This window comes from Parasteatoda tepidariorum, chromosome 4, assembly GCF_982258835.1.
Source record: "Parasteatoda tepidariorum strain Cologne lab strain chromosome 4, Ptep-v5.0, whole genome shotgun sequence".
NCBI lineage: Eukaryota > Metazoa > Arthropoda > Arachnida > Araneae > Theridiidae > Parasteatoda > Parasteatoda tepidariorum.
In genome coordinates, this window is record NC_141758.1 from 4,176,644 (window position 1) to 4,195,851 (window position 19,208).

General features: G+C 30.2%; 1 protein-coding gene across 4 annotated transcripts in view; it reads right to left on the reverse strand.

The window, feature by feature from the left end:
- Window positions 1–2,959: 2,959 nt before the first annotated feature.
- The window catches only part of LOC107447602 (uncharacterized), a 37,506-nt gene continuing 21,257 nt past the window's right edge, over window positions 2,960–19,208 (reverse strand). For all 4 annotated transcript variants that reach the window (XM_021147211.4, XM_087160538.1, XM_087160539.1 and 1 more), the window contains 3 exons: window positions 18,940–19,054; window positions 17,307–18,080; window positions 2,960–3,961 (listed from right to left, as the gene is read on the reverse strand). In XM_021147211.4, coding sequence (XP_021002870.2) covers window positions 3,008–3,961; window positions 17,307–18,080; window positions 18,940–18,990 — 1,779 coding nt within the window. In that variant the 5' untranslated portion in view covers window positions 18,991–19,054 and the 3' untranslated portion in view covers window positions 2,960–3,007. The remainder of the gene's footprint in view (window positions 3,962–17,306; window positions 18,081–18,939; window positions 19,055–19,208) is intronic.

The window sequence follows — 19,208 nt, forward strand, 5'->3', positions numbered from 1 at the left end:
AAGATTAATTAAGGGTTATAACTGGTAAACAAAAAATCATTTTGAAACGTCGAAGCGTGTAGAACTTCTTTGATAGTTAGGTAACAAAAAATTGAACTTACCTTTTTTCTTACTGCTTCCGAAATATGATTACCAGACCACACTTCTTTTCCAGATTACAACACCACAAATCCAAGTCGGCACAAACATTGGTAGGTTACAATTTAGGTTATAATTTGATTGGTGTAGAACCACAGTTAAAATCGCCGTTTTCGTATTTCGATCGGTTCCTTCCTCTGGCGCCATCTGCCGCTTGAGTTCGAAAGCCCAGCATGGCACCAAGTCACCCCGTATGGAACTTAGTCACCCCGTTTGACGGTATGTATTAATAATGAAAATATTAATCAAGAAAAAATATAATCATTAAAATCTAGTTTATCTGGGATAGTCAACTGAAAGTCGACAATTTCGGAAAAATAAGACTTATCTTAAGACTCCTTTCAGTCTTCAGTTTTGTTCTTTTCGAAAAAAAATTAAGTTTACTTATTTAAATTAATTAAGAGTTTAAAAGAGAAATTCTTATGACTTGCTTTTGTGAAATAATTAGCTTCAAGAAACTATGATACTTACTCTTAGTCCAAAAATAGGTGGAAAAAGATATCAGAACTGCAATAAATTTCGTCAAGAAAAATAAATTAAAAACTCGTAATAAGTTTGCATTATGTGAACAGGAAAGTAATGTCTTTTACGTGCTTTAGATATTAAAATGAATTGAAAACAATAAATTGGTTTTTAAGACTAACGAATATTTACTGAGCTGAAACGACATCACTTTCCGGTCCACCTAATAAATAAAAATGGTTTTTTCATTACTCTGCAGAGCGGGTATGCTCGCATGGTACTTTTTCTAAGAATTAATAATTCTTAAAATAATAAAAAAATATGAATTTCTTTTTTTTTTTTCCATGGTGTTCCTTTTCCTACACATTCCGTCGCAATTTCACGTTTCTGAATCTTGCAAAACATTAAAATAAACAATTGTAACAACTGTGGTGTCAAAAACTGGACCAATAATTTATGAGGTAGGAGACATTCAAGACATTGAAAAAAGTTTGAATAGCAGAATTAAAATAAGGTAGTTTAAATCCAATTAGAATTATTTCTCAAGAAATACTTTAGTCGTGTTTAGGTCATGAAATTTCTCATACTTAAAAAAAAGTTTCAAAGACCAGCAATGAATTACGAACGAAAACAAGTATTTTTGAACACCCTATGCCCGAAAATAAATAAAGCAATTAACTTGAATGATAGATTAAAAAAAGATTGATGATGGATTGATAGATGAAATAAAAGATTTTAATTTGCATTGATTACTTTGGATGTTATTTGCAAACCCTTCATACTTATGGAGATGTGAAAAATTTAATAAAATAGAAATTTCTTTCTTGCATTTTTTTAGGCTATAACTTTGCAAGTATTCAACGAAATTTTCGGAACTATTTTCATTTAATATTAAAATTGCTATTTTAAAGTTTATTTAAAAAATTGTTAAAAATTTCTCAAGATATGAGCTTTTAAAGTAGTTTTTTCGCTCTATGCATGCGCGGAATAATTTTAGAAATGTTTTTATATATTTATTATATATTAAACAAGTGATTAAGAATTTAATGTATTCTTTAAAAAGTAATGATAATCACGTCTCCACTTCAAACTAATCATCATGTAGATTAGGGAAAAGATATACCACGTGATTGCTATTTATTTTATGGAAGCCAACTCAGAAGACAAGGAAACCCTTAATTTAAGAACTAATTATTTTGTGAAAGGCCTTTAAGAACTGAGTTTGCGTTACTCGAGTGATAATTCTATTGATATTATTCTACTAATTCTATTAATATTATTCTATTAATTTTTCAATGTTATACTATAAAAAAAAATGTACAATTGTAAACTTCAATTTTTTAAAAATTTGTCTACCATATTAAATGTAATGACAATTAAATGAATACCCTTGGACGACTAAACTTTTATTGCTAAATTAAACCCTACGAATGACCTAACTATCTCTAAAGTTATAAAGTAATCTTCTTAGTATTTCTTGAGAAATTAATAAAAATGTCAAAATCTGAAAGCGTCTCTCCCATTATTGTAGGGCATTATTGTTACTCAATAGTTGTATTCTCTGTTGAATAATTACTCGCACAAACATGCGGAAGTAGAGCGTCTATCAATAATTCACAGTAAATCATTCTTATCTCTGAGATAACAATTAACAGCTAACAATTTAAAACTTGCGTCTTGAATTGCAGATGATACTAATTTTTTATAAAATTATTTTTAAAATCTTAAATTTCTTTACTTTTTTCTGATTTATCCCTTTTCATACGAAAATAAGAAAGCTTTTCTCCTTAAAAATCCCTTGCGCCTCCGAAAAATTCCGCAAGTTTCACTCTCTGACTAAAGGAAGAATTAATCAACTATGTCGCTTAAAAGCGAGGTAAATCGGTTTTCCATTAGAAACCCTTTATCGTCTTTGGCATCAATCATTCAGGTACGGGAGAAACTTTTTGGCGAGACCTATAAGACAGCATTTTTCTTAATTTTGCCACTTCGTTTAAATTAAAAGAGGGGAAATAACGTAATCCTCATTAACTTCCTGAATAATTCCATTAGTCTGATTGGTAAAACATGTCTGTCTTGCTTTTGACATCAAACAGTGAGGAAGAATAAAGTTTGGATAAAACGAAAGCGCTGCAAAAAAAAAGTGGGGGAAGGGGGGGGGGACTCATGAAGCTATTCTTCATTTTAGTCGCTAATTGGCTAAAAAACAGTCGCCGATTTTACGCAACTCATTGTAAATTAGTTGTTTTTACTCATATTTCTACTAAAATAGTCGCCCTAGTTGATATTGTTTTAAAATAGTCGATTTAGTCGCCAATGGCAGCCCTATATTCATAACAACAAAGTTCAATATCCAGTGTATTGTTACATACAAAAATTTCTTTTTATTAGAATGTCATATTACAGCTCAAGAATTATAACAAAGTTGATTAAGAAATGCATTAATCCTTATATTATTTAGGGTTTGAGAACACTTAGCCCACCACACATGCGATTCAGGCATAGATTCGCCATCCTCTTTGATGTCATCGTGTTCTGCGTAATCACAGGAACTGAAATAATCCTCATCTTCCGATTCTTCCAGATAAGCCCAAGTTTCAGCCCTTTCACACATAATATCAATATTCCTATCTAATTCCTCGATGCACAAATCTATCCTGTTCATATCAAAACGTTTTAATGGAGTTTCATCAACAGGAAATGAATCAAAAAAATCTCTGAAATACTGAAGGTAGGATCTTTGAAACAAGAAAAGACTTTTTATTTTCATGTACGTTCTACCACCGCTTCTATGATATAAGAATTTTTCAATAGGTGTAATAGCCTCTACCATCAAAAATCCAATTTTTTTCTTCTCTTCGTCGAAGAAATGCAATTGGTATTTATGGGCTATTGCTATTAGAAGGTCTTCTGTACAGCACACTGCAATACTCTTTAAAGCATTAGAAATTGCTTTCCAAAAACTATAAAATTTCCTACGAGGATGAGCATAGAAATTAAAAAGACGTTGGAATTCTTGTATGAAATGCATTAAATATTCGTCTGAATTCTGTTTTTCACAGTCAAAATTATCAATATCCAAAAGAAATCGAGATATAAGCTCACTTGCTTCTTTCAAGTGATGAGTTCTATTCTCTAGGGACTTCAAGATAAATTTATTGATGCTATATTCAGGTTTTTCAGAATTAATTATGTCTTTAAGCCGATTCATAATTAAATCACTATTTAAAGATTTTTTATCCGAATTAAGTTCATTTATGGAGCTAAGCAATTCAAAAAACTCCCAGGCATTGTTACTACTCTTGGTGTCTTTTAAGTGCTGCAGTAGTCTCTCTTTTCTTGGCATATAATAAAAAGGCACCTAAAAAGAAACAAAAAATAGTATAAAAATGACGTCAGTCTAAATTACAGATTTTCTTCGTTGGAGTGGCGTTTTGAAATTTTGTGAAAAATATTTACTTATTTCGAGGAAATAACTAATTTTGTCATAATTTGAGCATGTCAAAAATTAGTTTCTCAAGACTTGATGGCTATAAAAAATGTCGTGATTTTTTAAAATCATAGAAATTTAAAGAAATAGAAAAAAAAAAAAATACTTTTATTGATTAAATACGAAAAATAATAAGAAAAAGAAAGAAAATCGTAGTACACACATTCCTACATAATTGAAAAGAGGAGGAGAGGGAAGGGTAAAAAGCATGGAATTGGTTTTCTCCCCAGATGGCGTAATCGAGCGTTGCTATCGCGAATGCTTACAAAGGCTTTGAAACCTTATAAGCATTAGGAATGTTTAAAATTGTTATGTTTAAATATAATCAATCATCAATGCCTTTACCTATTCACCCTCAAATGTATGAGGATTTTCCAGATGTAGATGGAGCTTGATATTGCGCTTGTCCAGTGGACAATGTATAGTTTGTCTTTGTAAAAAACTGTCCATAGCCATTCGTCTGGAGTGGTGGTGGTGACTATAGTTACAAGGTTCAACTATTTCAAGGGTAAGTTGGGTCGTTATTTAAGACAGTTTTTGAGTCGGGCTGGCAGGAGAAAGAGAATCAAGGAAGAAAGAAGCTCCCCTCTTTAAAATGCACTATTTCTTGTCTCCATAGCAGCAGACAGCCTTAGACTTCGTGGCGAGGGGAGTTCTTTCATAAACAAACTATATAAGTGAAATTTGATCGCTTGAATATGAGACAATTTTACTTGCACGACAAGCACAAACATTGAATTTTTTTTCTTCTGTCACTTACTGATCTTTATTATCCAATATTATACCTTTCCAGCCAGTCCAATATATTTTAAATTTAATAAAAACTGTTGTTTTAACAGCTTATCTCAAAAAGAACAAATTATCAAAAGAGAGAAATATAATAAATAATATAAAAATGCTTTGCAAAGCCAGTTTGTGTTTTACTATTTTCTCAAGATTTAAAAATTATGGATGAATTTTAATTCTCATTTAAGTAGAAAACGTTTTTTTTCCTTTTTTTTCTGAAAATATAGTAATTAAATAGTGTACTATTGGCAAGTGAATGAATTTTACGATGGGTACTATAGTTAAACACACATAGCTATTTTTAATAAAGTTTCACTTAGTGGGTATTTTTGTATATCTCTATTTTTATAACACTGTTTTTTGAATGAAAAATTATTTTAAGTTCGTTTGTGAAATAAAAATAAAACTAAATTCATTATTTACGAACGTGAAATTACAGAAATAAAAAAAGAATTAACAATTCTCTAACTAAAGTTGTAGGGTGATTTCTTTTATTGTTAATTTAATGAAAATAATAATAATAAAAATTATACTAATATAATATTAATTAAATCATAAAATAATTGAGCATTTTGAATTTTTATTTCAGAATATTCTATTTTAAACTATTTTTTCCTGAAACTGCCTTTCAGCAAAATATTTTGCATTTTTAAATTTGCAATTTAACTAGAAATAAGTTTTAAAATAGCTGATGTTTGCCCTCACATAAGAAGAATTATTATGCATAATGATGTTGCTGTAAGATCCTAAATATTACTAGAGATACTTCTAAGAAAATATATCGGCATTTAAGAAACTTACTTGACTCCATAAAAATCATGATTTAGAAATGCAAATAAGATAAGCAGCGAAATAAGGAATCACCAAATAGCAACCTTTTTCAGAATTAGAGGAAGGAAGATTTGTCATCGTTGTTGTAGCTTATCCTCCAAATGTCTGACGAAGTCAGACAAGGTCCATCAGACCGTTGACCCTAAGGAAATCGAGGACCAGAAGGGGGGATACGTTTAAGACATTAATTAGGCCCATCTTAGAGTATGGTTTCCCTGTTTACAACTGTGCCTCAGTCACCAACTTGGGTAATTGTAGAAAGTTCAACTCAGTGCTGCTAGAATTATTATTGGACTAAGACGCAGCTGTGCGAGAGAAGTAGTTCTCTATGAGGCTAATTTGCAACCTCTCCAAACTAGAAGAAAGGCCAACCTTACCAAATATTATAACAAACTTTCTAGCAACGGTCAGCATAATAGAACCCAAGTGGAAATACAATCAAAGACTTAAGAAAAACAGCTTCTTCAGTCAGGCTAAGCTTCTGTGTTTGCCTTATGATGAAATTGAGGCCCACTCCTTAAAATCTTGTCTGAATCCCTCAGAAGGACTCCCAAAAGTTTATTTCCACTTCGATTTTACTATCCCGATCACCAAGAGGGTCTTCATTCCAGCTCATCTCTGACAGTTGGCTTGATAAAAAAGATCTCCGACAATACCATAAAACTTTTTTACGGGCGGCATTTTACTGGACGACCACGCAGGCAGTGGCATCTACACTGAGAAACCAGCAGTGTTAAATAATGACTAAAATTTATGTTTGAAGTTATATCAATAGATGGCGCTGTGCTAATTATTTTCTTTCTCATATTTGTTATATTTTTATTCTCTCTCGTACTGTCTATGTTGAATAAACGTTCGTTTCTCAGTAGTCATATTTATTTTGGATATTCAAATATCTTTAGAGTGCAAATTTGATATGTTGCCGAAATCCCCGGAATAGGGGACTTTTTATGGAATTGAAAATGTTTGGAAGAATACTTGGATAAATTAATTTAGGACTATGGCTACGAAAGAAATGGCAGGGAATCAAAAAATGAAACGAACTGTGGTTAGACAGCTAACTACTAAATTAATATCGAAAATAGAAGCGAGTTTGGCAGATGAATCGCGGGATGCTGAAAAAGCAGAACTTTTATTGGATTTAAGTGAGCAATTAAATGCGAAAATGATGGAATTAAAACAATTGGATGAAAAACTGGAATACACTGTTGCTGAACAGGAGTTCGAAAACGAAATAACCACCTGCCAAGAATATCAAGAAAAAATAGTGACATGGAAAGGTAGGATTCAGAGATTTTTAAATCTATATTCTTCTAATTCAAAAATTAATATCGAAAGTGATAGAAACGAAACTGCTGTTGTTAAAACTGAATCAAAAATAATGAATCTACACTCGTCAGCAAATAGGAACATTTTACGGAGATTCTACCAAATGGTAATAAAGTTTCACTTAGTGGGTATTTTTGTATATCTCTATTTTTATAACACTGTTTTTTGAATGAAAAATTATTTTAAGTTCTTTTGTGAAAAAAAAAAAAACTAAATTCATTATTTACGAACGTGAAATTACAGAAATAAAAAAAGAATTAACAATTCGCTAATTAAAGTTGTAGGGTGATTTCATTTATTGTGAATTTAATGAAAATAATGTTAATAAAAATAATATTAATATTATATTAATTAAATTATAAAATAATTAAGAATTTTACATTTTTATTTTAGAATTTTCTATTTTTTCCTGAAACTGCTTTCCAGCAAAATTTATTGGAATAGTAAATTTGCAATTTAAGTAGAGAAAAGTTTTAAAATAGCTGATGTTTACCATCACATTAAAATAAAACTATTATGCATAATGATGTTGCTGTAAGACCCTAAATATTACTAGAGATATTTCTAATAAAATATATCAGTATTTAAGAAATTACTTGACTCCATAAAAATCATGATTTAGAAATGCAAATAAAACAAGAGGCGAAATAAGGAATAACCAAATAGCAACCTTTCACAGAATTAGAGGAGGGAAGATTTGTCATCGTTGTTGTAGCTCCAAATGTCTGACGAAATAAAACAAGGTCCATCAGACCGTTGACCCTAAGGAAATCGAGGACCAGAAGGGGGGACACTAATTAGGCCCATCTTAGAGTATGGTCACCAACTTGGGTAAATTGGAGATTGTTTAACTGAGTGCTGCTAGAATTATTACTAGAATCTAAGACGCAGCTGTCCGAGAGTTCTCTATGAGGCTAACCTCTCCAAACTAGAAGAATATTATAACAAACTTTGAAGCTATAGTCAGCATGAAAGAACCCAACTGGAATAACAATCAAAGACTTAACAGCTTCTTCAGTCAGGCTAAGCTTCTGTGTTTGCCTTATAATGAAATTGAGTCTTAAAATCTTCCCTCAATTCCACTTCGATTCCCGTTCACCGGTTCCAGCTCATCTCTGACAGTTGGCTTCATAAAAAAGATACCCGACATAAAAAATTTTACGGACAGCAGTAAACTGGACGCAGGCATCTACAGTGAGAAACCATCAGGTCTTCAAAAGTGAATTAATAGCAATTGAACAAGGCCTTGAAGCTGACTAATTTTTCACCGTTTTATCATTAATAATCTAAAATTAGGTTTTATGTCGGAAAGTTAAATTGCCAGTTCTTATGCTTTTTTTTTCTTTTCTTCCAGAAGTGGACACGTACCTAGGTTTGCAAACCCTTAACCGTATAGTCCACGTCTGGACGACAGTCTAGCTCCGGTGATACCTGATTGCGCTAATGGTTTTTCTGAAATATGGTGGACTGCGCTGCTAACATCTGATCCCCCTTTAATAAAGGTTGGTGGACTGCGCTTAAGACAACCCTTATGACCATCCCTCCTACTTCATTCATGCAGTAAAACAATTTCTGATAAAAGCATCGTCTCGCCAATATTGTTCGCCAGAAGCTGGTGTGTTGAGGGTGGAAGGTGATTTGTCAATAAATTTTCCTCGATCTTTTAGTAATTTTTATTTGAAAGGAATTTTTTTATATGTTTGTAGATTTTAATACATCTGTAATTTTAAAATACAAACTGTATTTAAGCTATGAAAAAAAAATTTTCTAGTCCATTTTAAGGTGACATATGGCTTTCAAAGTTTCGAAAATCTGTCAAGACCAATGCAATTGTTTCAAGAATATTGGTTAAAAAGTTAAAAAATATATACATTTGTTGCTCACTTGTCGTCTTAAGTTGGTTAAAAAATAAAAGTTCAGGGTGCAGTATCAAGTTTTAATTAAGTTTAAAAAACCTTACTTTAATATTTAATAATTTGAATTTATTCAATATATTTAATAATTTAAAAAAAATTTTTACATGCAATTTTTGAATATATTTATTGATTTGAATTTTAAACCAGTTTTAACCAATCTATTTTAACACCAAACTTCTGCATATTATTTTTAAAAAAATATTTGAACATAAAATGACTCTGACCAGAAGACATAGTTGGCAATCATTATTTTTTTTACTCCAAAATCGCACATATTTGATTTAAAATGGATATTTTTTTATTCGAATAAAATTAATTGGATTTTTCAAAATTTACCATCCAAAGCATCTGATACAATATTTTAATAATACTATTGTTTAAAAATTGAAGTAAAATAGTTAATATTTCTTACTAAAAATGGATAAAATTATTATTATATTATTACATACTAATCACTGCGTTAAGAAAAAAAAAATCGTAGTTATATTTCTCAGATTCAACTTGGTGATAATTGCTAAAATTGTCAACGAGACATGATGACAATTTGTCAACTAGACGTCTAATGAAAAGTAAATTAGTTTAGATAAGAAAACATTACTGAAAAAAAAAATGACGTCATTCTGGTTTGAGGAAAACTTGATACACTCTAACTCTATATTCAATAAGATATAAAGCTTTGCATTTTAATTAGCAAAAAACTAAATGAATATAATTGAAATATGTTTTTTGAAAATTATTTTAAACATATTAAATGGAAAATTACTATTTAAAGGTTTCACATCACTCTTATTTAAGTGTAGTCTATTTTGAAACATAATAATTACATGAATATCCCTTTCGATATTTCTCAGTAAAAAAATCTTTCAATTCAAATCAAATTTCTTAGTAAAAAAATATTTTAAATTATATATTTTTTCAATTAATATTTTCTAATAATTTTGTTGAAGTTACTGATTTATTTTCTTAAAAAAAATAATTACTATTTACATCAATGCATTTTATAATGAAAGGGATAATATAGTGATTTCAATGCATATGCATTTTATTATTCCGTAGTAAAAAAAAATAGCTTCCTTAATAAACATACATTATCAATTAAATCAGACTTTTTCAAAATTCACACATTTAAGAATGCATTTATTAATTATACTGTATGAAAATATGTAAAACTTAAATTAATAATTTTTTTAAAAATTTATTCATAATTAATGTTATAAAAACTATGTTTGTTTAAGTTAATGTTTTTTTTAAATTAAAATGATTTAAATTAGTGATTTATTTTTAAAAAATTGAAAAAATTTAATCAGGATTTAATTCATGACTAAAATGAAGTGATTTATGCCAACCCTGACAGAAGCAATCAGAAACTTAAAAATCTAGTATATTTTTTTAAAATTTAATTTATGTGTTTTTAAAGAAAAACCTTAAAATAAAGTTGAATTATTTCGTACATTTTTTCTCATTCGAAATGATTTTTAACAAATTCTTTCTGTTTTGCTTACTGTAACATCGTTGTAAGAATTTTATTTTCAATATATATATTGAAAATCGTATTCTTTTTATCTACTAAGTTGATAATTGAGTCAATCAGCAGATTAATATAAGCTTTACTCTATAGTTATGTGCAATACAAATATGATCTTATATCGAGTTTTGCTGTCAATTCAAAATTTAAAAAAAGAAGAAAATATTGGAAACAATTTTTTTAACACAATTGAATTATTTTTCTTTAATCACTTAATAAAAATCGTAATATGTCTTATAAAATAAAATAGTTTCAAGAAACAACAACTTTTCTAACGTTTTGTGAGGAAAAGCGAAACTTAAAATACTGAGTGTAGCTTTTTAACTTATGAGTGTCGAGTCGACATAGTCTCAGTTAATTTTCCAAGTACATGCTTTTTTTTTATATATATATAATTTTTATCATAAAAGGCGTTGCAAGAATTTCTTATAATTTATTTTTTAAAAAAATAAAAGAATAAAAGTTGGTAACTTATTTGATATTTTTACATTGGTCGACTTTTTATCTTTATTTTTAGAGTTAATAAGAAAATCTTGCAACAAATTTTAAAGTAAAATTTAATAAAATTCCATAATATCAGAAAAATTAACCGAAAATATATTAACTCGATTTTCCCAAAATTAGAAAGTTACCCTCAATATTCTAATTTTTACTTCATCGAATAAAACTATAAAAGAGCTGTTTTGTAAAATTTTTAAAAATTATTTCATTCTTACTCTGAAGATATCTTGTGATTGAAATTGTTTCTTAATTTTAACTACAAAACACTGAGTACTATATTTAAACAAAATAATGCTTTTAAATGTGTCCTAATCAAATTTTTTATTCACTATAAATCGAAAGTTGAAAAGGGAATAACACAATGTTCTCAAATGCATAAGTTCACCCGTTCTATAATTACATTTGTAAATTAACTTACCCATAAAGATAATAAAATTGTAATGATAAATGCAATACTATCAGTAAATGTATTATATTCTAATTGTAAATCTAATCCTGTTTGAAATAACTCAAATTTAATAAATTGAACTAATATATTTTGATATATGTATTTCTTGGCCAAGTAGAAGCTTATCGCCTAGTTAGTGCTTGATTTTTATAAATTGCACCCCTCACATGTCAATGAGGAGAGAGATCTACCTACAAACGTTATCAACTAGCAGCGCAATCAGCATACTGTTAGGGGTTACAATTGAGGCAATTACTGAGCGCAGTTCACCATTGCCCGTCTAGCCAACACCTCCTAGAAAAGAGTAGGCCTCTGCACGGGTTACCATAAATATCCTTTAGTAGTCCAAACGTAATGACATATTTCGTATTTTCAACCACTGCGCAGCTTAGTACCCCGAACGTAATGACATCTGTCTTATTTTTCATCAACTGCGCAGTTAACTTCGTCACATCAGACTACTAATTTGATCCGTGCTGAGGCCTTCATTATTCTAGGAGGTGTTGGTCTAGCTCGCACAAAACTCGGCACATTAGTAAACCATTACAAAATTCATAACTGCACCACCACAATTACAAAGCACAATTGTGCAATACAGATGACAATAATGCGTATCACATTAGTTAAATTTATAAAAAATAAAAAAAATAAAAAATATTTGAAGCAAAGAGAACAATAAATGAAGCGAATTTTGTGTTATATACATAATAATTGAAAAAAAAAGAAGCAAAAAGAAAACAAATAAAGAAAATGTAAACGAGGACGAAATGTAAAATGAAGGACAAAATCAAAAACTGTTAAACACTTTCAAGATTACTTAAAAAGTCAGGTTTAATTAAGATTTCAATAAAGAGTCGTTTTCTGCTAGAAAATTCATTACGTTAATTAATTTAGAGTTTAATGTTTTATTTGTAAGAAAGTTTTTTTTGCCAAATATGTAAATCATTAATGTTTGAAAGTCGTGTATGCCATGATATTGTGTAAAGACAAGTTGATAACAGGGTGCGTAGCCAAATCTTTGAATCAAAAATAAGCACTTTTTAAAAACTTTTCAAGCACTTTACAAAAATTTTCAAGCACTCAAAAATTCATATTGAATCAATGATATTATTGAAAAACAAAAACTTTTTAATGAACAGTTTTAGCATTAAAAAAAACTCAAAAAGAAACGGACGTAAATCGAAACAATCAGTACTTTCCCACATCACCGAGTGAATTCAACTTGACTCTGAACTTAGAACAAAGGTACCCTTACCCCCCTACATCAAAAAAGTGTTAGAAGTAAAATAAAATAAACAAGAATAAAATTGAAATAAATTAAAAAGAAAAACATTTAATAAGGATCTGACTCTATCCGAATTGGAGCACTCGGGTTTCAGTTTCGAATGTGCTCGCATGCGCAAGTCATAACGTGGGTACTACATGAAGTCCATGTGAATGATTACGTAGCAAACACCCCATTTTTCGTGAAATGCAGGGGATCCGCCAAATATCATTGAAGGAAGAAAAAAAAATTATTCGTGAAAAAAAGCACTTTTTAAAAACGCCAGCTGAAAAAAGCACCTTTAAAAGCTTTTAAAAACGAAATATCCCAAAAAGCACCTTTAAGTACTTTTTACAAACGCTACGCACCCTGGATAAGTAATGCTCTGGTGTACCTGGTTGACCACAGGTACAAAGGTCTGTATCCGAGATATGAAGGTAATGAAAGAAAGAAGGAAAAGGGCCGTGACCTGTTAGGAACCAGATGACTTGTTTAATTGGAATTGAATTAAAGTAGTTGACATTATTGATGATGTTAAACAGACGTCTTCCTCTATCGGAATTATTCCATTGGTTTTGCCAATTACTAGATAAAGATTTAAGAGATTGTTTTAGGTGTCAGGGAGAGGAAAGGAATAATTTTTAATGCTTTGTGTTGCTTTTTTGGCCAATTCGTCCGCTCTCTCATTACCTTCTTTATTGTTATGCGCTTTAATCCAAGAGATTTGAATCGCGGTGTTCATTAGTGCATGTTGAATGTCTTTGGTTATGAGGTTAGCTGATCCTGCGTCTTTAATTAGGGCTTTAGAGTCTGAACAGATTATGTAATTTATTTGTCTGTTGAAGTTTGAGTTATTTTTGATGTGTTTTACACATTCTAATATTGCCAATTGTTCGGCCTGAAAAATAGAGGTGTTAATATCCAATGTGAAGGTTTGTGAATGAGCATTGTTAAGAAATGCGAATGCAGTGCCTGTTTCAGTTTTGGAACCGTCTGTGAAGAAGTTGGTATCTTTTCTAAAGTCGTAGTTACCTTGCTCAGTTAAAGAGATTTTGTTTTTTATATAATAAGATGGGTGATAAATTGGCACTTTTAATTTATTTTCATAGTCCTGATGATTATAACTTATCTGATGGAAGAATGCATTTTTTTTTAAAATTTGAGTTAGTGTTGTTGAGCATGACAAGAGCAAAATCTGGTCTGGAAGGCAGTTCTTATGCAGTCTAATTAAGGATTCGTTTTAAGTGTATGTACAAAAGTTAAAAATAAAAAAATTGAAATAAATAATATAAATAAGTGGCCATATTCACGTAATTACACGAAGAAGAAAGGACATAGAACACAGAGAAAGAAAGAAACATCCATGCCTTGCCCGGGATTCGAACCCAGAACCTTTCTGATACCTACACTGGCCTCAATAAACGTTGGTCATTAAGGAAGCATATTTCTTTATTAAAGAATATAATTATTTTGATCGTGATGAGAATTACTAATGCTTGTCCTTTTCATAATTTACTCATTATATTGTTGTTAGAAATATTATATTTTATCTTAAAAAATGCCATTTATTTTTAATGGCATTTTATTAGAAATAATTTTTTAAAGTAACCGAAAGATTAAATAAATTATAGATTGTATCTAAATATCTAATCTGAGGTTTCAATACTCATCATTAACTATAAAAAAAGTACTAACTCGCGGAACCCCTGTAGCTTTTCCGAGGTACCATAAGGTTCCGTGGAACACCATTTGGGAACCTCTGTCTTAGACATTGGACTCTAGGGTGCAGAAGCTTATTGTTACAGTTGGGTGGTCAGCTGTCTGCGGCTGCAAAAAGTACTCACTATCAGAACTCCTGTAAATCTTTACGGAAGATTAGGCTTCCGTGGAACACTATTAGAGAACCTCTGTCTTAGACCTTGTACTAGGGTGCTGAAGCTGAGTGTTACAGTTAGGTCGTCTGTGGCTGTAAGAAGTACTCACTAGCGGAATTCCGGCAATTCTTTACGGAACCCTAGGGTTCCGTAGAACACCGTTGGGAACTGCTGTCCTAGGTAATACTAATAATTTTTGTTAGTTTTAATGCATTTTTATTTTTATTATATTTGTATAAAAATACAGTTTTATTAAAAATATATTTTTTTGTTATAAAATTGATCTTCATATTAAAAATATAAATATCAATAATTAATAATAAGGATATTAGTAAAAACTTAAACGGTAAATTCACAAATAATAACGTAAAAAATTCAAAATGCATGACGCGAAATAAATTAATAAATAATTTAAATTACTTTTTTAATTTTAGAAAAAAAATCTTTTCAATAATCAAAATAAGCTTAATTAAAAATAATAGATTCACAAAATCCGATCAACCAATTCTTTTAAATCGATCCATATTAACCCGGAAACCCATTTCTCCAAGGCTGGTGGGAAAATTCCGTACCTCCACGACACAATTAAATTTTTGCTTTAAGAAGACAACAAAAATGCATTGATAAAAACATATACCGACACATTTCTTTTTATTAAAATAAAAATTTTTTTCACTAATTTACGAAGCTATGAAAATTTAGTATTTCATCGTTTGTCAATTTGAACATTATTTTCAAATAACAAACTACAGTACGGAAAAACAATTATATGGAGTGGTGTGACATATAACTTATCTCCTCCATAAAGAGATTTTAAAAATTGCCTCATCCCACCCCTTAAAAAAGTTTAAAGAAAAATATATTTTCTGTGTAACATAATTACTGGTTATACACTTATATTTATAATTGAAAACATTAAGATGTGAATTGAATATTCAATAATTTTTTTTCCTCTTAAATGTCCTCTTTTCTAAAAATGACTTAGGTAGGTTACTCTCTTCTTAACCCCCATCATTCTGTAAGTACCCATTTATGTTAGAGGATAAGGTAATACTGAAAAGAATCGTGTCACAAAACAGTTCTTTTAATGTTAAAAGATATAAAATCGCTCAAATGAGTCGAACAACCAGCGCAAAGAACCATTCAAATACTGTAATGCTAAAGTATAAAAAAATGACATAAAAATCAACTCTTTGAGCCGATATTAATGTTAAGAGATAGGTTCGGAAGAATCGATTCATTTGGCTTAATGATTCATTTAATGCTAAGAGAAGCAAACAGTTCATTGAATCATTAATTCGATTCTCAACTTTTTTTCCCCTTATTTCAGTTAGTTTTCATCCAATCAGAGGTTCGCATTCATATTTAAATTTATTATCCAATCAGCGCAACAATTTCATTTTCTGTAGCTTTCGCTTCTTGGTTTTGAATAAACGATCACATGGAACTCCGCTTTGCTTTAGTTTAACAGAAGTTTCAAAATTGATAACAGATTCTAGTGGAGAAAAATACGCTCCTTAATACTAAAAAGTAATACCTGTGCTTTACAGCTTTAATTTCTTTTTATTTAAAAGGAAGAACCGAAACTGTCAAAGAAGTCGTTGCCATCTCTAAAATAACTGTATATCAATAGAGTTAATTTTGTGAATGGAAAAAAAAAGGGTAATGCAATAGTAATTGTACTTTCCATAATAAAAGGTTATTGTTTCATCTCGGCTTATAAATTCAATATTTTACTTTTGATAAAATAATGTCTAAAAATATAATTTTCATTGATTAAAACTCAATTAAATTGTAAACTATCCCCAAGATAAATGATTAATTTAATAGTACTTTTTCGATAATTGTTTATCAACCAAACCTTTTATTTATTGACAACTAATGGTTAGCTTAATTGTTGTAATAATTATTTTACAATCTGTTGCAAAACTGATTATAACTACGTGGCCATATGTTTTCGCTGGCATGCTTAAGGGCCTCTGTGTGAATTATTTGGTTTACTTTTAAGCCCGCAAATCAAATGTTTTAAGATTTGTCTAGGGGGAAAAAAACCGATTATTAATTTTATATTAGTATTAGTTTTGTTAGATAAAGTGTAGTTCGTTCACCAAGAGTTACCACTTGCTCCATCATATCCTTTGACGAAGAGTTCATTTCAGAGCGGGAGTAAGAGGGAAAAACATCTCCTCGCTTAAAATTGAGACAACCGTTAATGCATGCCAAACACTAACAGTGAATTCTTTTTAAGTCACTTGTTTCGTTTTATCATTTGCTATTATACACCTTTTGTTACTCTATCTAATTAAATATATTTTAAATTTAAAAGCGGCTGTTTTCCCAGCAAAATGTTTAAAAAGGACAAATTATTCCCTCAAAAGAGAGAAATATCATCAGATTTATGAAACATTTAATGTTAAAAAAATGTACATAAAGATTGCGGAATAAATATTTTTGTCATACGATCGCCAAAATAACAACTTTTTTCAGGATTGTTCACATCCTTCTCTCAAAAATAGCGAAATAGTATCGTCGCGAACCACGAGATGAAGGCGGGTGCCAACCATAGAGTTCCAACTCCTGGTGAACGAACTATCAAGACAAAAATGCCGTATAGAGAGAGGCGAAAGAAGTACCGAGGGGCTTCACAGAAGGTAAAGCTTGACTAACCCCTGTAAACGGTACACGAAATATCAGTGTTCAAGAACATTTTTAAAGAAATATTACAAAAAAGTTCATATTTACCTCGTCCAAAATACTGTAGCAATAACTAATCTTATCCAAATAAAACTGTTCCAAATCAGAATCAGCTCTGTCAATAGCAAGTGAAGATCTTCGTGCCAATAAACATTTCTCTAAAATAGATTTTGAGGCACTGTTCAGTAGTGACAACCTAGTTGAAATTAGTGAAACAGCATCAGACATTAAAGCTTCGATTTCTCTATTATGATCGTCGGAGTGATGATGTTCGTCAATAATTACATAGTTCACTATTGAAAGCAGATAGTTATAATTCCTATCGTACTCTGAATAATTTAGTAATCTAGTTTCAACCATTCTTAAAACTCCTTGGGTATCTAAAATCCTATCAGGATTTATCGTATTTGCATTTCTGAAAAAGCATCCAACCTCACTTATAAAATATTTTAAGTATTCTTTTGAACTCTGGCTCTTGGGATTCAAGAAGTTAACCGTATCGATACTAAAAAGAAGTGAAATAAGCTGCCGACGTGCTTCATTAGAGCTATTTTTAAGTGCTTCCAAAATCGTATCAATTAGAATATATTCAGGCTTATCTTCATGAATGATTTCTTTTAGCTCACAGATAATTAAATGAGCTTCTAACTCATCTTTATTCAGGGTAACTTCTACGGAAGGAGGGTGAAAACAATCAGTTTCTTGAGTGACTTCTTTAGCTTTTATGAGAATACCACAGAATTTATGGGCTCTGTTGCCTTTCTTGATAGCTTCTAAGGTCTTCTGAAAGGTCTCCTTAAGTTGCACATGAGAAAAACATGCCTGTATAGAATAAAATTATAATTAAGACCTGGTAATACTTGTCAATGAAAATGATATTTTTTGCCCTGAATTATCCGAGGTTATTGCATTAAAATGGCTGTAAAATATAAATCAAAGTTACACCTTCAGAAAAAGTTGAGATTTGTGTAACGTTATTTTAAGTTTATAAATGTTTATATTTCGTTACTATAGTAATTAAATTATGAATTACGAGCATGAATTCTTGCTTTATGCGCCATTATATTTGACAGTGCAATTATATTAACTCCATTTACAAAACGCCATTACAATGTAGAAAGCGCCTTTACATTGAAGAAAACACTAAATAGAGCCCTCACCTCCTACCTCAGAAAGCCTCCACACGGTTTCTTATAAGTAGTCTGCGAAGAGTACTTAAAAAGCGAACCACTTGTGCGCAGGAACCCAAATTCTATTTTAAAAATACTTGAGAGAATATTATCATATAAATTTGAGAATTGAATCTATAGTGGTTGACAAGTAAATAAAACAAACCAATTATATTCATAAATTAAACAAATTTTTAGACATATATTTGCTACCACTTTCTAATTTTTAATAAATTTCATATTAAATGGTTATTTCTCTACTTGGTTTACCTTCATAGTGGTTTGATCAGACTACCTACAAAAAACCGTGTGGAGGCTTTCAGTTACAGGAGGCGTTGATAGAGCACTTTTATGTTGAATTGCATTTTTTTTCATATATCGAGATGTGCCGGGAATTTTTTCCCCTCTCTTTTATATGCTTTAAGTAAGGTCCATCTTGAGCAGAATCATTATCGTTACTAGGTCTACTAGTACAACGATCCTAAATTACTTAACATTAGAAATCTACTTACTCTGTTATTCCGAAAAAGCGGGAGAATTTGCAGAATGGTCTGACGATACATCGTATATAATTTCAGATAAATTTTCCACACAACTTTTTCACTAAACCAAGTATACACTAGTTTTCTAAATAGAAAAAAGATTTATTAGTAAGCAGACACTATGTAGAAATTACGAGACCTTATTAATTTCTACAGTAAACTCTCAATGAGCCAGATTATCCCGAATGATCTCAAATAAAGTTTTTAATAAGTAAAATTGCGGCAACTACGATTTACGC